Raw genomic sequence first — 25,946 nt, 5'->3', positions numbered from 1 at the left:
GAACAATATATTTTTTATTTTTCATTTATATTTTACTTGGTAAATACCACCATGTAATTGATATTTATCAAGCAAGTGGTATGTACCAAGTATAAATTAAATTTAAAAAGTATTTCTGTAAATATCTCAGACGCTAGATTATACACTATTCGATACAGTACCTACGTACTTACATAAATATAATCTCTCTCGACGAACAGTCTCCAACTATTGATCTGTGATTTCAATCTGATTCCATTCCCCAAAAAGATATCTAACCAAAATCTAGACTCGAAGATGCGAAATCCGCAGAGCGGTAAATTTCAACGGTTCTTGCGACAAAAGAATACTTGGGCGCAATTGTATAGTACAATTCCCGATCAATTGTACTCACGGAGATCTAATGACAATTGAAGATACCATAAAAAATAGCCGAGTTCACGTCCGTGAAGCGAATAATCAGGTTAGCCGAAAAAAAATCTATTGAACATTTCGAAAACAATTTACGATTTAACGAGTTTGTAAATATTTCCCGGCGTTTCGACATATTTTCAATTCCACCATCAATCATCGAGCGAGTTCTGTAATCGCTTGTACCCTCACAATTCACACAGTTCATTATGTACATTGTTTAAAAACACTTTTTGAATTAGTTGATTAAACACGCCATATGCCTCTAATTACTGTTTTAAACTCATTATTGGTTTTATTCTGGAATCACGTTTTGCGAACGATTTTTAGCATTTTCAACGATTTTTTTTCAAACGCATCCATTCATAGTCAGTTGATGAGCTTTCGAGGTTTTATATATTAAGTTTTATACCATTGGTCAGGAAATAAAAGTAAATAAATGATCAATCTGCATTACAATATTGATTTAAATTGAAACGGATTTTTTGCGAATTAGCAAGTAATGATCATAAAATTTTTTATCAGTTGATAACAACACCTTAAGAAGTATTTTTTTTTGACATCTCATCAAAGATGAAGAAGAATATGGAAGTCTGGGCATTTACGGGGCTGACGACCGTCATAGGCTAGTTAAAGTGATCACTTTACACACGTGTAACATTCACCAATTCTACCCATTATTGACAACCACACTACTCAAATTCTTGGAAGTTATATATACCTATATATAACTTAACAGATATATCGCTAGCTCATTGCTAGCGATATATCTGTAGCGACACGGAAGAGGGGAACAAGTCTGTAGTAACTGTCATAGATTTGTGTCCCTCTTCCGTTTTATACAGATATAATATATGCACTAAATTAAAATGAGAAATTAAAGAACTAAAAAAAAAGGAGATGATAAAAAAATAAATAACTTTAAAAATCATCGAATATATAATCTTTAGGCAAGTTTCTTTACACACGTGTAACATTCACCAATTCTACCCATTATTGACAACCACACTACTCAAATTCTTGGAAGTTATATAAACCTGTATATAAACCTATTTTGTAGCATTGTTCTTGAATCACTAGAAGTGTTATATAAGAAATATATATTTGTGTTTTTATTTGTACAAATATTTCAATTTCATACTATTTATGTGTGCCTAAGCGGCTCATTGATAGAAATAGGTATTAAATTGTGATAGAGTGGGTTCGAACCGAGAAACTCTGACTTAAAAGTCCGCGACACTAACCACGGGATCACAACCCAACACATGTTATGTGTTTGTATGATTTGTGGTGCCTATCGATTTTGCATAAACGAGTATTTAATGAACAAATTATATTTAACGGTGGTGATAGCGTTTGTTTTGGGGTTTTAGGTTTGAACCTGTGGGCGTGGGTGTAATATAACTATTTCATCTGGGTGAGGCTAAGATAAAGGAAAAGAATACCGATATCTTTTTTTCTTCTTTTAAATATATGTTTCCGTCTTTTATAACTACAGTATATGTTACTATGTACATTGTTTGTTATGTTTGTACTAACTATGCAGTTCATATACGAATTAATAAATCCAGAACCTATTATGAAACCACTAAATACGTAAAAATAAATGTTGGATAAGTGTTATATAAGAATTAAATCAATTGTTTGTGGACTTTACCATAAAGTTCAAATGATTTCAAGACTGTAACAAAATCTTATACAAAGCTCATTGCTAGTGATATATCTGTGGTGACATGGAAGAGGGGAACAAGTCTGTAGTAACTGTCACGGATTTGTGTCCCTCTTCCGTTTTATACAGATATAATATATGCACTAAAATGAGAAATTAAAGAACTTTTAAAAAAAAGTTATGGAGATGACAAAAAAACTAACATTAAAAATCACGGAATATATAATCTTTAGGCAAGTTCTGTAAAATTCTGTTTTTTTTCTTCACAATTTAATTCTGACCAATGTTAAAATTTTCCACCTATTTCTGCTAGGAATATTCTCAGAACTTCTTAATATGATTGTATGAATCGATACAAAATAAAGCCACTTGAAAAGAACGACATACGGTAAACGATGTATTTAAATTGTAAGCATTTGTAATGAATAGAGTTGTAAAGATACATGTACCCATTTGTAAGTGATAAAATAGTAAAAGAGTTACACATCAATGAAACCATAGGAACAAAGATTCGGCTATCTTTACAAGTGGGTGTTTGTTATATTTATAACTAGCCTTAACAAATAAGTGCTCTCCCACACATCTGTTCCCATAACTGTGGCGACGATCTGTCTACAAGGAAAGGCTACAGCATTCGGGTAACCCTTCAAAGCCTATTTTCAAAGATTGCAAACCGCATTGTTAAATCGATCATCCGCGCTAATCCCGAATAACTTCCCGTCTTACGTACCTGCGAAGGTAATGAAGATTAAGTGATCAAACGCACACCGCTGCGTCAGAATCGATCAGTGAATGTTCGGACTAACGGCTACCGTTACGTCGGATACTCACAGGAAGCCAAGCCTTGGGCCAGGTGCCTTGTATAGTTCTACCTTGTGTATGGCCGCTCGGGATCTCGCTTTGTCGGACACGAGAACGCAGTTAAGCAAAAGAGAACTAAGTGTATCCACACATATCAAAAGAATCTATGTTCACATTTTGGCATCTCAATAAAGACGAAGAAGAATATGAAAATCTGTGTATCTGGGTATAAGACGGGAAGGTACCCAGTCTTCCGTATTCTTCATTATCTGTGTTTAGATGTCACGATATAAAAATAACTCCTAAGTGGAGAAACCCTGATTTGTGAACAAGTATCCGAACACACTCAAAATGTTGTGAATCTATATTCGTTCTTGACCTTTAATTATTAAATATTTTATACAGATTACATGTACCTATATTGGCGGGTTTATTACTTAAAACTATTCTTTTACAATCAGTCATGAAAATACTAGTAACAGTGGTAAAAATCTAATTTTTATTAAACTGATTATACAATAATTATAAGACCGACAGTGCTAGTAAATAGGTAAAAAATTGAGAAAAAAAACGTTAATTAAAATATAAATGACCAAATATTTTTTTTTATTTGTTAAACTGTAAACTGATGAATATAAGGAAAGCAATGAAGTAAAATCAGGTAAGGAATTAAGATAGGATAAATAGAAAAACCATGGAAGGGATGATTAAATGTATACGTAAGAGTTTTGTATGTAGTTATGATTCCAAAGATAAATAGTAATATTTCAGACATTACATACTTAAAATTTGTCAGACTTGGTGCATTTATCACGTGAAGAGGTAATTCATCAAACGCAGGACCGATTACTTTACATTCGTGCAATTAACGATGAAGATAATACTGAATCTATGCGATGTAGAGCCTTTTACACCATTGAGTACGAAAAAGGGATTAGAAAACTCGTAATATTTACGTTTATAAAATTTGGAAAAATAATAAAAAACCCGGATATTTTTTTGTAGAAATATTAACATACAACTTCGAGTTGTTATTTATATTTTAACATATTATAATAAGTGATGTATCTAACAATTCAATTGTTTTGCGGTGAAATTCATGTCAAGTTCATGTCTTTCAGAAAATATTCAAAACTGTAATGTCGACTGTCTCCATTACACTAAAATGCTACTTGGTTCCCTTTTGCCTAACTGCGTCCATGCACCATTCTGTTTTCTCTCATTATTTGCTCGAGTCCTTTCTACAATGAATCTAGATGGCTATCGGCATTCGTTTCACTATAATGAAGTGCAGAATTTGTCTATAGGATTAGGGGTGTTTGCCGAACAGCTTTGTGTGAAAATAAGAATCTCTCTAATCTACTCATTCATTAAGCACGTATTTTAACGTCCGGCGACGTTCGCAGATGATTCCTTTATTAAAATGGGTCTGGTAATTGTGTAACAGAACAAACATTTTCCATGGATTTTATTACAAAATAAGGATTAAAAGTTTCAAAAAGGTTTTGATTTGTAAGCCGATTGTAAAGACGAAGTTCCGACATTCATCAAGGCGATAAAATGTATTAAAAAAATTAACCTAAATGTGCTTATGATACAAAAATGTTTATTTATTGAATTGGAAAAATCTTTTGAACGTTTGTATAATCATTCAATTGGTATTAAATGAACATTCTATATATAGTTGTGCCGAATAGCAATTGTGTTTATCAATGCATTAAAAAAAAACATTCTCAATCTATTTTTTTTGGTACCACTTAGTATCACTTTTTCTTAATTTATTGCAACACGTGTTTGGTGCATTCAGTATCATCAAGTCTAAATTTTAAAGTTATGAATATCGAAGCTTAGTGAAAATTCGAGAGTAAAGTTTGTCTTTGGAGTACAGTGAAACCTCTATCTATCGTTCCTCGAATAATCGTTTTCCCGGATGTGTTGTTTATTTCTTCTATCCCGAATTAATTTCATACTAAAATATGTCGCATCGATTGTTTGTCTTTCACCATTTACCGCATTTATCGTTCAAATTAAGCTGCATATTTGATACATTTTGTCTGTTTTTTACATTATTTTCAATTTTCTTACATTCAACGGCAACGTATGGGATAGAAACTATTGAAAGGACTTTGGATCAATAAACTTTAGTTTTTTTTAAAATTCTATTTAGGTTTGTATTTTTTTTAATAAATGCATTTGCATCTGAAACCTGTATTTTTCTTAGAATTTCAGCCTACGAATGGCTATACAGATTAGGTATTGACCTCTTAATCCCGCATTCATTGTTTTGCCGCATTCATAGTTTATTTTAATAGGTCCCTTTAAAAACGATAGATAGAGGTTTCACTGTATATACCAATTATAATGTAACTTAAAGTTCCATTGATACTCGTATTACCACAAGGTGACTGCTGAATCACTGAATAAAAAATCATATCAATTTGGACTTATAAAGATATCTGAACTGTTATGCATTTTGTATAAAATTTATAAAATTTAAATAAAAATATAATAAAAATCTGTGACAGGTGTTATTTTACTCGTAATAAAGACATGATTTTTTGAAAAACAGCATGTTAACCGCGATGGCAGCCCCATCTTATGAAAGCTTTCGCAACAAAATACTGAATACTAAACTCACTATAACCCGCAAACGACAACAAAGTTTTACAATCTGGCAATCTCATATAAAATTACAACCTAAATATCTTTTTCCTTAACAAAATATATTTCGTCATCATTACTTGGCATTGATGTTCCATTTTGTGATCTTATATAGCTACATAATTTTGTCTTTTTAAAACCTCAACTTCGAACCTCCGAGATGAAGACTCTCCGATCCATAACCGGAAACACATTGCGAGACCGAGTAAGAAATATCGACATCTGAAGCATGTGTAAGATGGAAGATATAGTGAGGTGGGGATGACAACGAAGGCGATACTGGAAGGAATATATAAACAGAATGTCAGAAGACAGACTTCCACGTATCGCCCTCCAAGGCAACCCTGAAGGACGCAGACCCCCAGGCAGACCTTCGAAAAGATGGAAAGACAGCTGGGAGTCGACATCCCAAGAGCGACATGCGGAGGTACAAACAGATCCCTAGGATCTTCAAAAAGAAGAAGAAGAAGGCATTGATAAAAGGTCCGAAATTTCATTTCGACAATATAGATTTTATCTATATTGTCGTAAACGAAGTCGAAACATTTATACAAATCAGTACTCGTATAAATCATAAAACATACATGCAACATGGCATCTTGTAGTGTATTGTATTCTGTGTAAACAGATTAGGGCATGTTTTCTTCCCAGGAACACCGTGTAATACTTTCAGAAGCTTTCCAATCAAAAGAGCAGCAAACCGCTGGGTATTTGCTTAGGATTGTCTGACCCTTTGTGCTAACTATTTGCTTTGCGTTTTCATCCAAACGTAATTCTAAAATAGTTTAACCTTTCCTTTACGTATAAATAAAATGAACGATTTTACATTGATGTTTCTCTAATGGTCATGTAAGCGGTTCATTATTGAGTACCTGTGTTCATTTGTTGCTCTCCTAATAATGGCGTTTTCAATTCTGCAGGATTAAGTTCCTGCACAAACATGGCGGTACTGCTAAAGATCTTTTAATAGATAAGGAATCCAGATTCGTAAGATTACCACCATTATTTGAATATCACAATAGTTTCCTTTTAATCCGTAACGAGTAAATACTAAGGTACTGCGAATTAAATAATACTTTGTTTTCTATTATACATATATTGATTAGGCATTAGTTTGTTTAATAACGTGATGATTTAAGTATGGGAGATAAACTTTAACATGTATCCATATTCTACTGTTATTTTTATTATTAAAATATGATTGACCTGTAAATACCTAGACTTCCATATTCTTCTTCATCTACATTTACAAATGTTACAAATAGAGTAGGGAAAAGAAGGATGAAAGTAGGCTGAATACAATCGAAATATGATCTATTAGACGCGTGTGCAGTCAAACTATGTATGATAGATGTTCAAATGGTGATATAAGGAAAGCATGACTGAGATAAGCATTATAGATAAACTTAAGAGAGGAGTATGGAGAAGGTTTGGGCATGTGAATCGAATGTGCAAAGATAAAATGCTAAAACAACCGCATCCCAATAGGGCACTCCATAATATAAACGTAGTGTTATCTTAATCGTTAACACATGAAGTAAAGGTGATCAGCCACAGTACGGTAGCCAAGGGTACTGACCATTACACTACCGAGGCGGATATATCATGATTTTAGGAGAAAATCTATGATATTATAGATAATTTTAATTTTAAGGCGAAGGTGGTGTCCGTAAAAATGACGCAAAACGTCACGCTTGTATCGAATATTGAATACTCGGCACAATGCGCACTAGCGCCAATCGCGTTCGTTGCGCATTACCCGACATTTAAAATTTGCATATGGCTAAACGTTTTTTGATTACCAGCGGGGCAGAATGCAGAAAAAATATGTTAACAACATGTTAATTCGTTTTCCGGGTTCAAACCCGAACGGGCTTGAACGGAATAATCAAATTATACAAATATATGCAGCACATGGTCTCTACTTTCCGCTTGCAGCCATTATTATTATTCAGCGACACAATTGAATTTACAAAACGACCTGTTATTGCAACAAAACTGCATCATTTTTTTAAATAATTTATTTCTTTATTATGTATTTCATATTCAATCATTGGGGCACAAGTCACTTATTTCGGGTCATTTGAAATTGATATGTCAGGGGAGATAAAATCACGGTACATTAACATAATATCTTTCTTCCATTTTATTTCATATAAATTTTGCATTTAACCATTATTTCTTAAGACGAGAAAATCGACGAAAGACATTTTTTAATCGATATAAACAATCAATATAAATATATTATTTCGAGAAATAAAAATACTTTGTGTTCTGATCCACTCACATTTTTATTAACCAACTAGTTCGGCAACAACCTGTTGCCCTCTTCAGGGTTACATTTATTACTAATAATAATAAATGTAGCCCAAAGTACTGAGTAATAAATGTAACCCTGAAGAGGGCAACAGGTTGTTGCCGAAACTAGTTGGTTAATAAAAATGTGAGTGGATCAGAACACAAAGTATTTTTATTTCTCGAAATAATATATCAATATGATCCACAAAGTTAATGCTTTCAATATTCAAAACAATCAATATAAATATTTATGAGACGCATGTGGCTTGTATGTCACATTTAAAAATCAATTTAGTTTTCTTAACAATATTGCACGATTTTCACAGGATTGATACAACAGAAAATCTGCTAAGTGACATTGATTTCTAATGATAATAAAAACCTATCTCCCAATTTACCTTATCTGAAGGATGAATGACAGTCACTCTAGATTTTTGATTATGTATATACAATATCTACAATATATATATATATATATATATATATATATATATATATATATATATATATATATATATATATATATATATATATATATATATATATATATATATATATATATATATATATATATATATATATATATATATATATATATATATATATATATATATATATATATATATATATATATATATATATATATATATATATATATATATATATATATATATATATATATATATATATATATATATATATATATATATATATATATCTATATATATGAATATATATATATATATATATATATATATATATATATATATATAAATAAATATATATATATATATATATATATATATATATATATATATATATATATATATATATATATATATATATATATATATATATATACATATAAACATACATATAAACATACATATAAACATACATATATATTTATATATATTTATACAATACTAGCAAGTTTAAAGTCCCTGGTACCTACATTATGTTAGATTTGTTAATATAATCGATGCATATTTCTATACCTTATAATAACACTAAGGTAGCACTCATTCACTAGGAAGGTAGTCTCGCATATCGATTATAATACGTTTTTTTATGATATTTTAATGATACAGTCAATCTTTTATTGGATTATACACATGTTCTATGACTTCACCAGCCGTTGAGTTTTGATTTTAACGATATTTCTTTTTTAATTCAAAGCAGGCAAAATATTCAATTTGACTCGATCTACATACTATTCATGCAGATTTTTAACAGTCGAATAAAGAAATCTTAGGTTACGTTCTAACCGCCATTTCTTCAAAAACGTTGACCAGTTTCTTGGGTTCATATATTAACAAAAATAAAATAATAAATAAATCAATATTATGTATATATTTTAAAACTAACTAACTAACCATTACGCTGCTGCTCAGCAGGGGTAGGCTGAGAAAATAGAACGTCTTAGCAAATATTCTTCGCGTCTTCAACATTCTTGCATGTCCTCATACATACCCGCATATTATATATTTATACATATTCTATAATGTCATTAGTATATAACAAAGCTTATTGTGATTTTACTCAGATTAATTAAAAAAAAATATTTTACTGAGTAGGTAAATGTTGATTCACAAGGCCAAAAAATCTAAACTAGGATATTTATGTTATTTAATTAACAAAGTAATTACAAAATTGCTACATTATAGAAATTACCCTTAAAATTAGTTTTATTAATTCAATAAAAAAATAAGTGTTTGAAACACCTTTTTTTGACCAATTAATGCGCAATTCGACTTTGATAATGAATGTTTAACATACATATGTACACAGTAATTTAAAATGTATTTAATGTTCAACATAGTTGATATTCAAAATAAAGAAGCCTATTTTCAATAAAATTTGTTCACAGTAATAAAATGCAGTAAAAAAAAGTTCCCTTTTTTTGTCAATCGCCTTCGATCGATCATCGTACCTTCAATTCGCAATCTCCAGCCTATGTTTGACATTTTTAATATTTAAAACATTATTTTTTATTTTATAAAATTAGCACAAGAACCGAAAAAAGAAAAAGTTATTTAAATTATTTTTTTTAATAGTAAAACCAGCTTTCAAACGGACCGAACAAAAGTATAAGATACAAGAATTATATAGCTTTTCCATATTCCGCATCATCGAAAATTATGCTAAACACGTTGAAACGGGGTGCATTCACATTGTGGGTAAAATACATGGCTCAAATTTATTAGGATTGGACATTTGGCAGTTCATTTAATCCTTTTTTAAGATAGATCTCGCACATGCGCGGTTGATGACAGCTTTCTATCTCGAACGATCCACCCTCAGGACTTTCGGGAATATGAATCCTGTTCCACATTCGATGGCATACTTCAGTATGCAGTTTCTCTAAGAAATAAAAGGTAATTATAAATTTCTACACCTTCATATCTGCACTTGTTTTTTTTATAATAATTACTCGTGGCCTTAGAAAATTGCCCTAGCCTATTATACACAAGGATTTATAGAAAATTTAGTTTATATGCTTGTGAATGATAGTGTATGCGTATAGCTTAATAATATGTTTCTTCACTTGTTTGCGACTGATTTGTATGTTACTAATTCTACTTATCGTCGTTAGAATTTATTTTATTTCATCAAATCAAACGATTTTGGGCTGCGTTTCAATGATTCTAATAGTATAAGATATACAGCGACAATAATTGACGAGATAAATGATAGTTTTAAATGAACGGAAGAATTTTTATTTGGGTTTTTTGGTATAAGATCAAATATTAATATTAATTTAAAAAAATATGAACTGTCAAGGAAAACAAGACCTGCCTACTTATAGACTTATAGACTTAAACATTTTTTTACAATTTTGAAAAAAAATATTATAAACCAACATATTATTTAAAACTTAAATTAAACCTTTTCTACTCCGTGGGCCTGAAATTTCGGCAAAGTAGATTATACTTCACAATTTTTTTTAGTAATAAAATGATGAGAGTTTAGAGTGGAATGGGTTGACGCATATCGGGATTTTACTAAAAATTAACTGTATCCATACGTTTTAAGAATCTGTTTTTAGACCGTTGCGTCATTCTGGTCAGATTCCTAATAGATTCTATCGGAAAAGCGTTCATAATCCTCTATTTTAATTAACTAATAAAATGTTCTTAATATTAGAATATTCAATCATTATCATACAATACATAATTGCTAAAATTGTCCTTTTTATGTTAAACACGAAAAAAATTCAATGTTCTGTCTCTGAATTCATATAAATCGTCTTTCTTTAAAATTAACCTTTATTAAAAATTTCTCATTTATTTAAATATTGGTTAGATAGTAAATCAATAGACATGGGCATTTGAATGAAAAAACAAATTTAATATCGATTTATTTAAATGAATTAATTGCTTATTTCGATTTTTGGGTTTGATCACTTAAAGCTCTACACGTTAATCAGTGCACAAATTTGGTTGCGGTTTGCGCATCTGTATCTCCTTATAAATAAGGCAATTTGAAATTTAAAAACAAAACTCAGGCTGGAAAGAAATATGAACCAAGGAAAAGTACAGAATACTTAAACCGGAAAAGACACATCTCTCATTATATGTAGGCTAATTTTAAAATAAAGTAATGAATTTCGTTTAAATTTTTTGGAATCACGAAACACCTCATTTTAATATAGGTTTGTCTGAAGACTTACAAAATCTTTTATAGAACTCATATGTGTACTTTCTTTTTTAGTTGATAAAATATAAACTAAAAAAGAAAAACTAAGCCAATAAAAGCCTTCAATCTTCTGCTAGTTCATTAAACCAAGTAGATGGGTAGGTTTGCAGGTACCTACTTTCCATACGTTGTATCATAAGCATGTATTAAAACAAATCTAGTTTTTACTTTAAGTTATTTTTAACTTAATGTTACACCAATAAACATGCAGTATTTTAAGTTTCGGGCATTATCTGAAAAATAACGTGTCTAGCATCAACAGAAAAAGAACAGGCGAGTTTGTTTCATTTCTCTCTTTCTTGGACATTTTCCGTGAAGACGTGCCGCCCGTTGAAAAAATGTTCTCGGCAAGTCGGACCAATGGCGGCGCGGGCCGGAGCCTTGCGGGCGCGGCAAATGCTCCCATTGGCCGAGCGCCGATCCGCGCGCCACCGCGAGGTTTATCACTCCATTTGATGGCAGTACGCCGCGGCCGTCTCGATACGACCCATCATTATTCACGGCGGTGACTGAATTAAAACTACCACGGCATTATCAAATCATTACACCAATTAACTTCTACACACGGTGTCGATGTCAGCGGGCCGCAGCATGAAGTGTGCCGTCAATTTTTCAGTTCAGTTCTTTACCCATTGTACTTTAGTGATCTGTCAGTGAGAACGCGTGTTTTTTCCAGTGAATTGAATCGGGTTGTTTGCGTCTCGTTGATGAACTGTAATTAAGGTTGACAAAAGAACACTTCGTTTGAGTTGAAGGTAATACCGGACACATTTCAGGGGCTGAAGAATAACGTTGTACACTCAATCGATTATTGAGTTTGTTTATTTTTTGAGTAAAAAGAGACCTAGCCGTGGACCTGGATCTCCACCAAAGAGCCAGCGGTCACTTCATGAGGTTTGTCTTATTTATTTTACATATTCTTAAATTGAAACATGTATTTTGGATATAAAAAACATTGTTAACGTTGTGGTATGGTAATATAATACTCTCCTTATCATTCATTAACGTGGTATTACACAAAGTGAACGGTGAATGATAAGGAGAGTGTTAAAACGACATTGTTTATTCTTAAATTACAACATGGCAACGCTCTTTGCTTGCATTTATGTATTATTTGCAACACCGTCGCTTATTGTTGCAATATTAACGATAATCGACTTACATAAATACACTTTTTAAATAATATTACAGCAATATAATGCAACGTCAGTACATATTAAAGTACATGACATAATAAAAAATAAATACATAAAAGGGTAAACATAGCATACTAAGATTAATACAACAATAAATTATGTACATAAAACTTTATTCACAACAGGTACTTCTTTTCTTTTCACCGTTGTCCGCATCCAATGGTGCATAGGGCACTGCATCGTATTGACGCAATGTTATCTTGATCGTTAATTGCATGAAGGCAAGGTGATCAGTCCTGCGCTCCGTGTACCAGACCGGGGTGATAGTATATAAATATGAGATAGAAAATCATTTTTACCCCTCTGGGAATCGAACCCGGGACCTGCAACATGGTAGTCGAAGGTACATACCACTACACTACGAAGCCGGGGGTAGGTACTTACCTTTCTGAACGATCAGAAAAATAATGGTTAGTCTTTTAATAAATTTGTAGAGAACTTAAAAAAGAACGGTTAAAAGGGTAAACTTATTGCATAAGTCACGAATGGCGAATGGAGTCGGATCTACAAAAAAGTACACTGAAAATAAATATCACTGTGCGCTGGGCGTGGCAAAAAAATTAAAATATACCTAGGTAGGTATTACATATTTAAGGCAGAGCGGGAGAATTATTTTTGTTGCCCGCTCTTTTTCGACCGGAAATAAAAGGACGTTACGTCACCTCCTGTGAAAATAATTGCACTTGAAAAGAGCGTTACACTCAAATGGTCAACATATAAAACAACGGATTCGAATATTTAATGCTTAATATAGCGCATCATTGTCTAATTGTCGAAATTGAAATTTCATCTCGACATTAATTTAAATAACATTTTATGCGACAGTTTCATTTTTCAAATGTCATATTGATGGATTATATAGGTAGGTAGGTACTTTGAAGTGGCATTGAAAGAGGAATTCACAAAACACACACATATATATATATATATATATATATATATATATATATATATATATATATATATATATATATATATATATATATATATATATATATATATATATATATATATATATATATATATATATATATATATATATATATATATATATATATATATATATATATATATATATATATATATAGGGGGGCGGAGGGGGTATACTTTATCAGTCAGTCCTGATAATAAAAGGTACATATCGCTCACTCCTCTCAACAAAGTCATATATCAAAAATCATCAATTTTCAGTTGTGCATGTTTTTGGAATGCCTAGAAAATGAACTATATCCCAGCGAAATCGGCAGATTTTTTACTTAATATTTACCCGCTACTGGGCAGAAAGTATTGTTTTTGCATTTTGAAGAAAAGGTATTGTTTAATTATTTTTTTTTAAATACTAAATATTTTCCAAATGGAGAAAAAACATTCAGGTTTTACGTAAAACGATGTGTTGCATAATAAAAAGTTCAATAAGTGTCTTGATATTTATTTTTAATACATTGTTTTATATTTTTATACTTTAAAAGCGATATCCTGAAATATCTCCTTAAATAAGTTTTTCGATATATGACGTTGTTGAAAGGAGTGAGCGATATGTGAGTCGGACATAGACATAAAATATAATTGGGGTCAAAAAGCCCCTGGTATCGCTTCTAGGATAAATAATACATCATTGGAATGAACCTACCTATGATATTTACACTTACTACTACTACTACTGCTACTACCATCACGCCGTTTCCCCGCAGGGGTAGGCAGAGAGGATGGAACGCCACACTCTTCTATCCTGACATACACTCCTCGCCTCTTTCACATCTATACATCTAGTCATCTAGTCATGATTATCCCTCCGATTACGCGGACTTTTGACACCGCCAGATTTTAGGTTCTGATTGATCTGATTGTCTGATAAAATTGTCTGATCACTTAAACGAATTAAATAGATTTTTACTGTAAAAGATTAAAGTTCTGAATAAAAAAATAACAAATAGCTTTCTGAACTTATATGTGCATAGAAAATCGCATCCGTTTGGAGCGGTGATACCTTCTTCATCAATTATTCCAACCCTTGCCCTCCTCCTGGGCCTCTGATGAATGTTCCTAGGAGTATAATATATTTGATAATATACATTTGACGTATTTTTCGATTAAAGGAGCCTAAGTTAAGAAATGAACTGCTATATAGGAAAGGAAATGAACGAAGAATATTTTAATGGAAAACTCAAGTAGCGACGATGGTTATGGAGCTTGGGGCCGCATATCCGTACTAATGCAAGCTTAGTTCTGAATGTTATATGGTAATTCCAGCTCAGATCGCTCTCTTATAAATAGGTATGGTGTCTAATAAGCAGGTTTGGTGTCTAATAAGTAGGTTTGGTGTCTAATAAGTAGGTATGGTGTCTAATAAGTAGGTATGGTGTCTAATAAGTAGGTATGGTGTCTAATAAGTAGGTATGGTGTCTAATAAGTAGGTATGGTGTCTAATAAGTAGGTATGGTGTCTAATAAGTAGGTATGGTGTCTAATAAGTAGGTATGGTGTCTAATAAGTAGGTATGGTGTCTAATAAGTAGGTATGGTGTATGGATCTTTTGCTGGAAAAAAAAACACTTATTGTTTTGTTTATTCAGCCGTTATTTGATCCTGAATGTATGTAAGTTTATCGTACTAAGTAATAACCTGCATACAACACATCACCTACCTAAACACCTTTTTTAGTTTTTATATTTGATCAAACAATCCATCAAAAAGGTTGTCAAATGTCCACAATTTAACTGATCGGAAAGAATTTTTTTTATCAGTTTACTTCAACAGAAAATCTATAGGTAGGTGAGAGATGAGAGATGTAAATAATCTTCCTAATCTTTCAAGTGCCAACTCGTTTAAAAATTAGTAATCTACCTGTAAATCGGACCCGGTACCTTATAAATGGTAAATAATAACACAATTGATATTAAAAACCATTATATACACCAATGTATGTATCTATAATCAGACGAATGGGTAGGTGCATACTTATTCGACCAAGGTATTTGGAATTTTGCGAAAAACAAATTAATCAAATCATGTTTACCGAAAGAACTACCTTACATAGAGTAATTTTTAATAACGCAAATACTAATTAATGATCACCATGAAAATTATGTCTTAGAAAGTGTTGTATGAAAATTACAAAGCTTGCATTGCTTAAAATATCGGAATCGATCGTAATTTTATTTGGATATTCAGATATATCCATGAACCTTATGATTACTCCGCACACATCACTCACTCTTTTCAAGAACGTCATATATTAAAAATCATCAATTTTCAGTTGTGCATGTTTTTGGAATGCCCTGAAAATGTACTTTATCCCAGCAAAAGCGGCATATTTTTAACTAAATATTTACCCGCTGCAGGGCATAAAGTGTTGTTCTTGCATTTTGAAGAAAATGTATTTTTAATTATTTTTTTAAATATACTAAATATTTTTCTAACGGAGAAAAAACATTCATGTTTTACTCAAATAATCTGTTGCACAGTAAAAAGTTCAATAAGTGTCTTGATATTTATTTTAATACATTTCATTATATTTTTAAACTTTAAACGATCTTCTGAAAAATCAAGTATTTTGATATATGACGTTAAAAAGGAGTGAGCGATATGTAAAAAATAAACAAACAAATAAAAAAAGAAATAGTATGTGCTTAAGATCAACATCAGTCGTTCTATGTCACCAAAATGATCGAGTCATTAAGAACGCATAAATTGAGCGATGGTTCTTTACAGTTCTCCGTTATTCGTTCATTAATATCTGAGGTATTAGTTTCGCATTTAAAAAGGGCCGCCAAGAAATATCGTTGTAATGAAATCTTTATTTTCCCCCAAATTTTGATGGCAACCCCCTGGGCTGCTAGGTTTGCACTGAATTAACGAGTGAATCGTTCATTGGATCTACCAATCAACGGCGCAGTGTATTATTCGCAAACTCAAAACAGTCTGTATGACCGATTAACGACTATATTACCTAAATCTTTTACAAATTTTACTATCCTTTAATGAAAAAACAAATCTGTATTAGGGGCAAACGGAACATTGCTTTCCGCTATAGATATTTTTAAGTTTAGTTTTTTTTAGTTAGTATTTTTTTCATATACAATATTTAATTCAATTGTGCATTTGCACTAAATTTGATTAGTCAAATATATTTTCGCCATCCATAAGACTTGCAGCTGTTTAAATATCTGTTGATTGTGATAAAAATACATTTTTCTTCATTGTGTAAAGAAATTAACGCAAATCAACGTATACAAATTTGTCATTGAAAAATCTAAATAAATGAAAAAAATCATAAGAAGTTTAATGGCTCTGAAATATAAAATTCATAAATATATATTTTTAATTAAATGGTCACTTTTTATACCACATCTTATATTTAAATTCCAGGTGGTGTTTCACTGAAAATGCTGATTAAAAATGGCTAAAAAAAATATAAATAAATTACTACAATATTAAATTCAGATCGCGAAAAAAAAAATCTTGCTTCTATCGTTAGATTATTTTTTTACGTAAATAAAAATTACTCACATAAAAATCTCTAAAAACCACTTTTAAAGCAGATTGTTGTCGGGTTATTTAAATAATGTTCAATTCTTAAAGTCTTAAAAAAAAATTACAGTTTAATCGAATTCCACTTCGAGTCAGTATTTTACGAGTATCGATTTTCATGAATTATCCAAGATCATCTTTATATCATCGATTACTGGATTCATAATTCAATATCTTTAATCGAAAAAGTATGTATGTCTAACCTTACCTAACTATATTCAGATAAAAATCCGTTTGCTTATAGAAAAAATGAGAGAAGAACTTAACAGGTTATCTATAAAAGAGACTAAAATAAATATGCTGATTTTTTCATATAATTTTTTAAACGATAAATTACCCAAATATTTTAAGGATAAAATAGTGTTAAACATAATTTTTCATGAACATACTACTAGAAATAAGGATAAAATAAGACTGCCATTATTGACAAAACCGAGTTACAAAATTGTTTAATGTATCACTCAATTTTGGGTGCTTTGCCAATAAAAAGAAAATGGTTTGAAAATGTATGATGAGATGCCTGAATGTATGAAGAATGAAAAGAGTCTGAAAGAATTTAAAAATAAATGTTTTGTTTACTGTAAGAAGATGTAAATATTTGTAATATATGATGTAAATTGAGTATAAATAATAGTTTATATTAGTGTAATATAAGCTAATAAAATAAATAAATAAATGTACTCGTATTAGTTTAAACAATACAAGTGTTGTATATAAAAACAAAACTAGAATACGTCGTGGTTCAAAACACGTGCTGAAAAAGGACAGTAAATAATATCACCTTTCCCCTATGCAAATCTGTAACAACCTTATTTCATGTGTTAAATGACGCAACGTAATATCCCATTTACGAAATATCTCATTAATATTTTAGGCATCTCTTGGATTCCCCGGAAATGGGGCGCAAAATCGCTGAAGATATTACTGGTTGAAGTTACAAAAACAGCGTAAATCGTTCGGATAAGACAGAACTAATCATCTGTAAAGTTTTTTGCTTCCTCCGAGAAGTTCAATGACAAGTAATCGATATAAGAGTCATCAGAACTGCTATAAAACATTCCGCAAGGGGTTATTCTTAAACATCAACATGTCGTGTGCGTCAAATCCCGAACAATAACATTTTATATCATCATTTTAAATCTATTCATTTTTAAAATATTGTAAATTAGATGGTAAAATAAAAAATATAGTCGGTAAACACACTTACATTGTTTATTTCATTATTTATTTTCGTATCACAAACACTTTTATTAAACTTCATTTTAAATTCGTACTAAGAATTTTTTCAAACTAGTTAAGGTATTTTTTTTTATTTATTGATTCGACACTCACTTTTTGCTAAAATCTATCCATTTTCAATTTAATTTAAGTTTTACTTAGTAAATACCACTTTGTCTTAAAATCTATTATGACACGTGTTTCGATGCATTCCGCGCAATTTTGTGTTTGAAAATGGTGCGAAATGCACCATGTTTCACAGTAGATTTTAAGAAATAGTGGTATTTACTAAGTTAAACTTTAATTAATAATTTTACTTAACATAAAAATTGTATCAAAATATGCTCATCATAGTTTTTTATGTAAGATGTTATCATAAATAAGTATTTTTATTATTTTAATAAAAATATTTTCTGTTAAATAGACAAAAGAAATTAGATAGAAAATAATATCAATAGCTATTGGTATTAGTAAAACTAAAGAAACATCATATCAATGCGAATAGCTTAACGAACTTATATTTTCCTAACCTAAACATGATTATGTTCGTACCATTTGTTAATTTTCTTACTTTCTTTCCTAATTCAAAATTGTTTTTCGTTAATTTATTGGAAAATACGAAAACTATTTTTAATCTCTACATAACAGTATTTTTTAATGTGAACTTATTTCAAATGTTCTTAGTTTACGTTTCTAAACTCTTATTTACAAAACTCTATTTAAAATTTTATTTTCAGGAAATATATTGAGTTAACTAAAAAGTACAAAGAAATCGAGTACCTACTTACCTTTTGGTTCACTTACAATATCGTTTTGAAGAATTTGAGGTTATGCTCATTTAAATTCGAGAATAGACCCCTAGCAGTCTGCCTTGCTCTGTTGGTTTTTAATACATACTTAATCTCGAATAAAATAAAATGTCAAAAACTCTATTACGTAACAGGTCATTAGATTTGATTCTGATGAATGCGTCATTTACCACGCCTTCATCAAATATACTGAAATTAATAACTACTCGTATATGTAGCAGTTCAGGATCTTCCGTGAAAACTTTCCGAACCCTTATTTTGACGTCGAGATCACACTGAAGTTCCGGTATTCCGTGTTCTCCAATTATAGCAGTGATTAAACCATAAGTTCAACAATATCTACACGTATTAATTTGATATTTCATAAGTACCTACTTGATATTTCCTTAATCTATAAATTTGTCTTCTTATTTTACAATGGCTTTCTATTTGAAGACAATAAAAATATGCAATATATATTATACAGGGCTAGAATCATGATTTTTTTTGACATCTCATCAAAGATGAAGTAGAATATGGAAGTCTGGGCATTTACGGGGCTGACGACCTTCATAGGCTGGTTTAAGATATCACTTTACACATGTGTAACATTCACCAATTCTACCCATTATTGACAACCACACTATCCGAACGTGTTCGTGAATTCACATTCTTGGAAGTTCTATATATATGAACCAATTTAGAAACCTTGTTCTTGAATCACTAGAACTTTACTAGAGACATCTTTTGGTGAGATGAAAAGAAGATTTTTACTGAAACTCTTTTATAAGTATGTGAGGTCTGAATCCTGGATTATAATCATGCACATGAGAAACGCCAGAAAATATCATTGTCATTTTTATTATTTAAGCTTATAATTTGACCAGATAATTTATTCACAACATTTTGAGTATGTCCAAATACTTGTTCAGAAAATCTGGATTATCTCCAATTACAAGAGTTATTTTTATATTATTTTTTCAAAAAATAATATGAAAATAACTCCTGTATACGCAGATAATCCAGATTTTGTGAACATGTATTTGGACACACTCAAAATGTTGTGAATAGAATCATGAACACTATCGATATACCATAAATCAATTTACGAACTTAAACTATTCTGAGATGGGCTAGTAAGACATAATTCTTAAGGCTTCTGAGAGAGACTGATAAAGAACTCTAAAAAAAATCAAGCAAGCTTATCTTCACAGTTTTTCGTTGTTTTTCACATTTTTATTTTATTTTACAAAGTAATATTGTAGTTTTAAACAAACTATTGCCATCAAACTGGTGATTCGTCCAGTTTGTTGTCAGTATTTTGTTAATAACGAAAAAAGCCCGGTCATTTGTCAAATAAAATAAAAGTGAAAAAAACTATACAGTTCTTATTTAAAGTATGGAAAATACAATTCCATCGAGTAATATCAGTATTATATTTAAATGTAGTAAAGAGTATGTCTTTTATAAAATGATTACTACTTCAATTGTGTTCATGATTCCAGTCAAGTTATGGTATGTTTAGTAAAATTATACTACATAGCGTAGAAAACTTTAACTATACTTCGACTCGTAAACAAAATATTTTTCATTAATTGATTCTCCAGTCACATTGTGGAAATAAACATTTATCCATATTTAATTTTATTTCTACTTGGTAAATAACACTATTTCTAAAAGTGGTATTTACCAAGTAAAACTCATATTAAAAAAGTAATTTTATCTTCTTGTCGATAGACGCAATAATCGTTTCAAAATATCAAAATTGTCAGAAATAAAAGCCCAGATGACAAAAAAATAATTCACTTTACGTATATCTACGCACAACCTTATCAAAACGTTCTATCATCCTACGAGTATATTATAACAAATCACACGCGGTGAACCTATCAATTACTATCCACCGCAAATATTTATAAGATCTCTCTCACTCAATAAATTACGAGTAATGATAACATCATCACCCTCGGCAAAACGATTATCGCGGTGGTTAAGTGCGCTCAGCATCCCTTTCCCAACCCCTAACACTAACACTACCATCACACGTACACTTACGTAGTAATACAGACGCAGATACAACCCCTATTCTGGACGCGATTTGTCCGATGGGATTTCCTCCATCCCTCTTGATGATTTATGACAGCCCCTGCGGGGTAACAAATGCAAATCCCAGTGGATATCGTTTACCTGCAAATATTATGACTAAATTATTATTTAACTATCATGACGATTGGAAAATAACTATTTGAATTAAGTTTAACTTGCTAAAAACAACTATTAAACAAGTAAAACTTGAATTAAAAATAGATAAATTTTACCATAAATTTACTGTTGAACCAATTAAGTAAAACTAGTCGTAAATTAATTTCATTAATTGATTCAGCAGTCACTTTGTGTTATACGTATCTATGCATTATTTATTTAAGTTTCTATTGGCAAATACCATAATTTATCAAAATCTATTGTGACACGTGTTTGAATGCATTCCGCATCATTTTCAATAAGTGTTTGAACATGTGCGGAATGTATCGAAACACGTGTCACAATAGATTTAATGAAATAGTAGTATGAACCTAATAAAAGTTAAAAACAAAAAAGTTAATTTGAGAATAATTTTAATAGGAGAGCAAAAACAAACAAAAATGAGTTTTAAAATTAAAAAACAAATATTTTTGTTTTATTATTATTATATAAGTATGTATATTTTGCTGTTGTTATGTTTTTAAACGTCTATTCGTTGCAGCATAAGAAATGAAACACATAACTTTTTTTTTACAGGACCATAAATTACAAAAAAAATATAAGATATAACATAATATCTTATATTTCTCACTCTTCAACGTGTGTTTATTATTATTCTTTGATTAATTTAAAGGCATGAATGGTTATATTTTTTTATATTGTCAACTACTTATGGTAATGTAGATAAATTTGACTTTACTTCTACGGAAATATTTACTTTCTGAAAATACCGATCGACTACCGTTTTCATAATACTAATGTTTTAAGAAATAATTGTCCAGAACTCAATGTAATTCGTTTGGTGTTTGTGTTTACCACCCTTGATGCATCCCATCAACTTTTTGCCTAGTCGAAATATCGAAGAATAAAAAAACAATTTTTAACACAATTGGACAATTACATATTTTTACCTCAAAACTAAATTCCCTCATACTTTTAACCAAAAAGAGGGTAACCTATTTTATGTTTTTTATTTAATCAAATCCACTGGGGTTTAAACTAACCCAGTATAACCCTAAAAGCCAAGGGTTGAAAGTTGTGACCTCATAGCTAAAGCAAGCAATCATTTATTTTTGTGACATATTGAACCAAACTGTGGTTCAAAGTGTATACCAAAATATATTTCCAGTTTAAGTTCATGTTTCAAAAATTGCAAAACATTTTAGGTCACCAATTATGATACACACTTTATTTAATTTAAAAGCAAGTGTAATATTAATATAAAATACTTTTTTTTTGACATCTCATCAAAGATGAAGAAGAATATGGAAGTCTGGGCATTTACGGGGCTGACGACCGTCATAGGCTGGTTTAAGTGATCACTTTACACACGTGTAACATTCACCAATTCTACCCATTATTGACAACCACACTACTCAAATTCTTGGAAGTTCTATATATATGAACCAATTTAGAAACCTTGTTCTTGAATCACTAGAACTTCACTAGAGACATCTATTGGTGAGATATAAAGAAGCTTTTTTATTAAGCAGAAACTCTTATATTAGTATGTGAGATCCGAATCCTGGATTATAATCACACACATGAGAAACGCCAGAAAATACCATTTTCATTTTTATTATTAAGCTTATAATTTGACCGGATAATTATTTAATTATGTTGTAAATAAAATACATTTATTTAAAAAAAGGATTCACCCACAAAGCCTCAACTTTTAAAGGCTTTTCTGCAGGTAGGATACTTAGGATAGTGAAGGCTAATGTGAAAAACGCATCTCAAACACCCAGACCAATTGAAAATAAATCTTTCTTGAATTTATTTTGCACTTGGCGAGAATCGAACCCGTGACACCAGATTTGCAGTACAGCGTCTACCCAACTATGCCACGACGCCTGTCATATATACAATTTTAAATCGTTTACTTATTTATACACAAATTTAAAAATATAGATCTGATATTATTTACACATTATACGATTATACCTATCTTTTTATTATAAATAATTATCCATATCTTTAGCACCCTTGAGGTAGTATTTTACGAAAATGAGGCTATATAAATTATCCATATTTATTATATTTTTAATAAAACTATTGATACATTTGTTATTTACGATTAAAATCACAATTTTATAGGTTTACATCGGTAACTTATGTTGAGAACCACGGATGTATGTAAGCAAGGTTTCACCCTAAAATTCTTGATAGATTCCATATGCACACGACATCCTATAAAAATATTTTACATGACATCAAATATTTACAGCCAGGGTCAACATTTCGTAACATTTTGTCAATAATTCACCAGAAATACGCGTATTTTGTTTTAATTTTTTTTTCTTTCTAAAGGCTTTCTTCTGCTTCTATTATCAACCACATTTGCCTTATCAATTTGTTTTACATACTATTGTTTTGTTCTCACATTCAATTCACATGCCATAACCATTTAACACACATTTCTTAATTTTATCGAAAATGCTTATCTCACTCAGTCTTGCGTTCTTTCCTCATTAATACGAGGACACTGGCTTTTGCACTCTTGCTTGCCTTAATCGAATCCATTTGAACATCTATCATACACCGTTTTACCGTACATGCGTCTAATATATTACATTTCGACTGCATTCAGTCTACTTCCATCCTTTTTGCCAACTTCATTTACAACATATTTAAATGAGCCAAAAATAACAATTTCAAACTCGATATTCCGTTAATATTAACAAATACGTTATTTTTATACTTGAAGATATATGAAACATGTTTTCGACAAATAGCCACTTATGGAATCTAGATAAGGGTAGATACTTTTAGAACAAAATCTCGTCTTCGAGCCTTTGAGATGAAAACTCTCCGATCTATAACCGGAAAGAGTCCGCGTAAAAACATTGATATCCGGAGCACATGAAGACGGAAGATATGATAGTCGATACTGTAATGAGCACATAAATAGAATGTCAGAAGACAGGCTTCCACATATCGCCCTTCAAGAAAACCCTGAAGAACGCAGACCCCTAAGCACACCTATGAAAAGATGAAGAGATTGCTGGCAGACGATATCTTAAGAGGAACAGGCAGCGGCGAAGACAAAACCCCAGGATTTACAGAAAGATGAAAAAGAAGAAGTTATTTTTACAATATTTTAAAGTGATGTTGGCAACCCTGTCTGTAGTAATAGTTAAAAAGCAAATACGCAGTAACAGCATAATTGGTATAATTATACATTATCATTATACACATTTCAAGTCCTGCCTACCACAAGTGCGTAGCGATCAAAGCAATTCTTGTCTCCTGAGGTTATTTATGACGCTCGCGGTGAATATTTTATGGCTTATTATTTTACCGGCACGATTATTAAAATACTTTCTGCATCACCAAGGGATGACAATACGAAAAACCCATTAAAGTGAATACATTTTTGTATTGGGGAGACTTATAGCTACATGTTTTATGACTGTTTGTAAATCTTTGGCTCGGCGCACTAAAAATGCTTTTAGTACAAGACAATTCCGAATAGTAATGTTGTTTTTATGAGTGCATATGCTAATTTCACATTTTTAATAGGCGCAATGTTTTAAATAGCTTGATTCGATTAAGGCAAGCAAGAGTGCCAAAACGCTATTTTAGTTTACAATTTATTTTTGTGAAATTTCTTAGCTGGCGATTGATAATCGATAATTGAATGAATTAAGAATGAAATTTCAAGGATGCGTCACTTTTGTTAGGCACTTAACGTTACATGAGAGAGAAAAAATTTATAACGTAGAGAGAATGAGAAAGAGAGCTGCACATTAAGACGCAACGTGGAGCAGAGACCACACAATGATACAAAGCGATATAGGTATAAGATAGTTTCGCGCATTTTGGACAATATTAAGTAGGTACATATGAATTCACAAGATCAAATTGTGTTAGAGAGGATTCGAACCGAGAAACTCTGACTCGAGAGTCCCCGACACCATGGGACCACAGCCCGACACAGTCTCAGGTAGGTAGATAAGTTCAATTGGTTGCATTATGTACAAGCTACTTACTATGCTCGGTTACAAATGTCTCGGTCACGATGCGAGGAAACTACTTAATTATTTCTTTCATATATCATTAAAGTTCATATATCTCGGACCTTATATCCGACAGTAAACAATTAAGAATCATTAGTGGTGACGGGACACGGAGTTTGGTGATTAATTATTCCCGGAGTTTCGGTAGCCGATTAAACACAGATGCCGAAGATTTTTTATGGGGGACATAAAAATTTTATTCCATAGGAGCAGCCGGTAGATATAAGAAATATTCCGAGAAGTTATGCCGCGCATCTTGGACGTCCACTTGGTTTATGATTTAGAGAACTGGTTTTTGGTAAATACACGTTTTGAAAATTAACATAACTTTGTAATCGAAAACTCCGGACACGTTGTTTATCGTTCCAAATTAACTGATTTTATTGTTAACTTGCTTTTAAAATACGTTTCGAATAAATTGCAACTAAAAAAACTGAT

At 30.9% G+C, this 25,946-nt stretch overlaps 1 protein-coding gene across 2 annotated transcripts in view; it reads left to right on the top strand.

The window, feature by feature from the left end:
* The first annotated feature begins 11,978 nt into the window (after positions 1 to 11,978).
* Positions 11,979 to 25,946, top strand: part of LOC148306505 (uncharacterized) — a 72,459-nt gene continuing 58,491 nt past the window's right edge. For both annotated transcript variants that reach the window (XM_088264960.1, XM_088264959.1), the window contains exon 1: positions 11,979 to 12,412. In XM_088264960.1, coding sequence (XP_088121086.1) covers positions 12,408 to 12,412 — 5 coding nt within the window. In that variant the 5' untranslated portion in view covers positions 11,979 to 12,407. The remainder of the gene's footprint in view (positions 12,413 to 25,946) is intronic.

This window comes from Brachycentrus maculatus, unplaced genomic scaffold, assembly GCF_059751285.1.
Source record: "Brachycentrus maculatus isolate JH-2025_06_01 unplaced genomic scaffold, ASM5975128v1 h1tg000240l, whole genome shotgun sequence".
In the NCBI taxonomy this organism is placed as follows: domain Eukaryota; kingdom Metazoa; phylum Arthropoda; class Insecta; order Trichoptera; family Brachycentridae; genus Brachycentrus; species Brachycentrus maculatus.
This window is presented reverse-complemented; position numbering and strand designations above follow the sequence as displayed.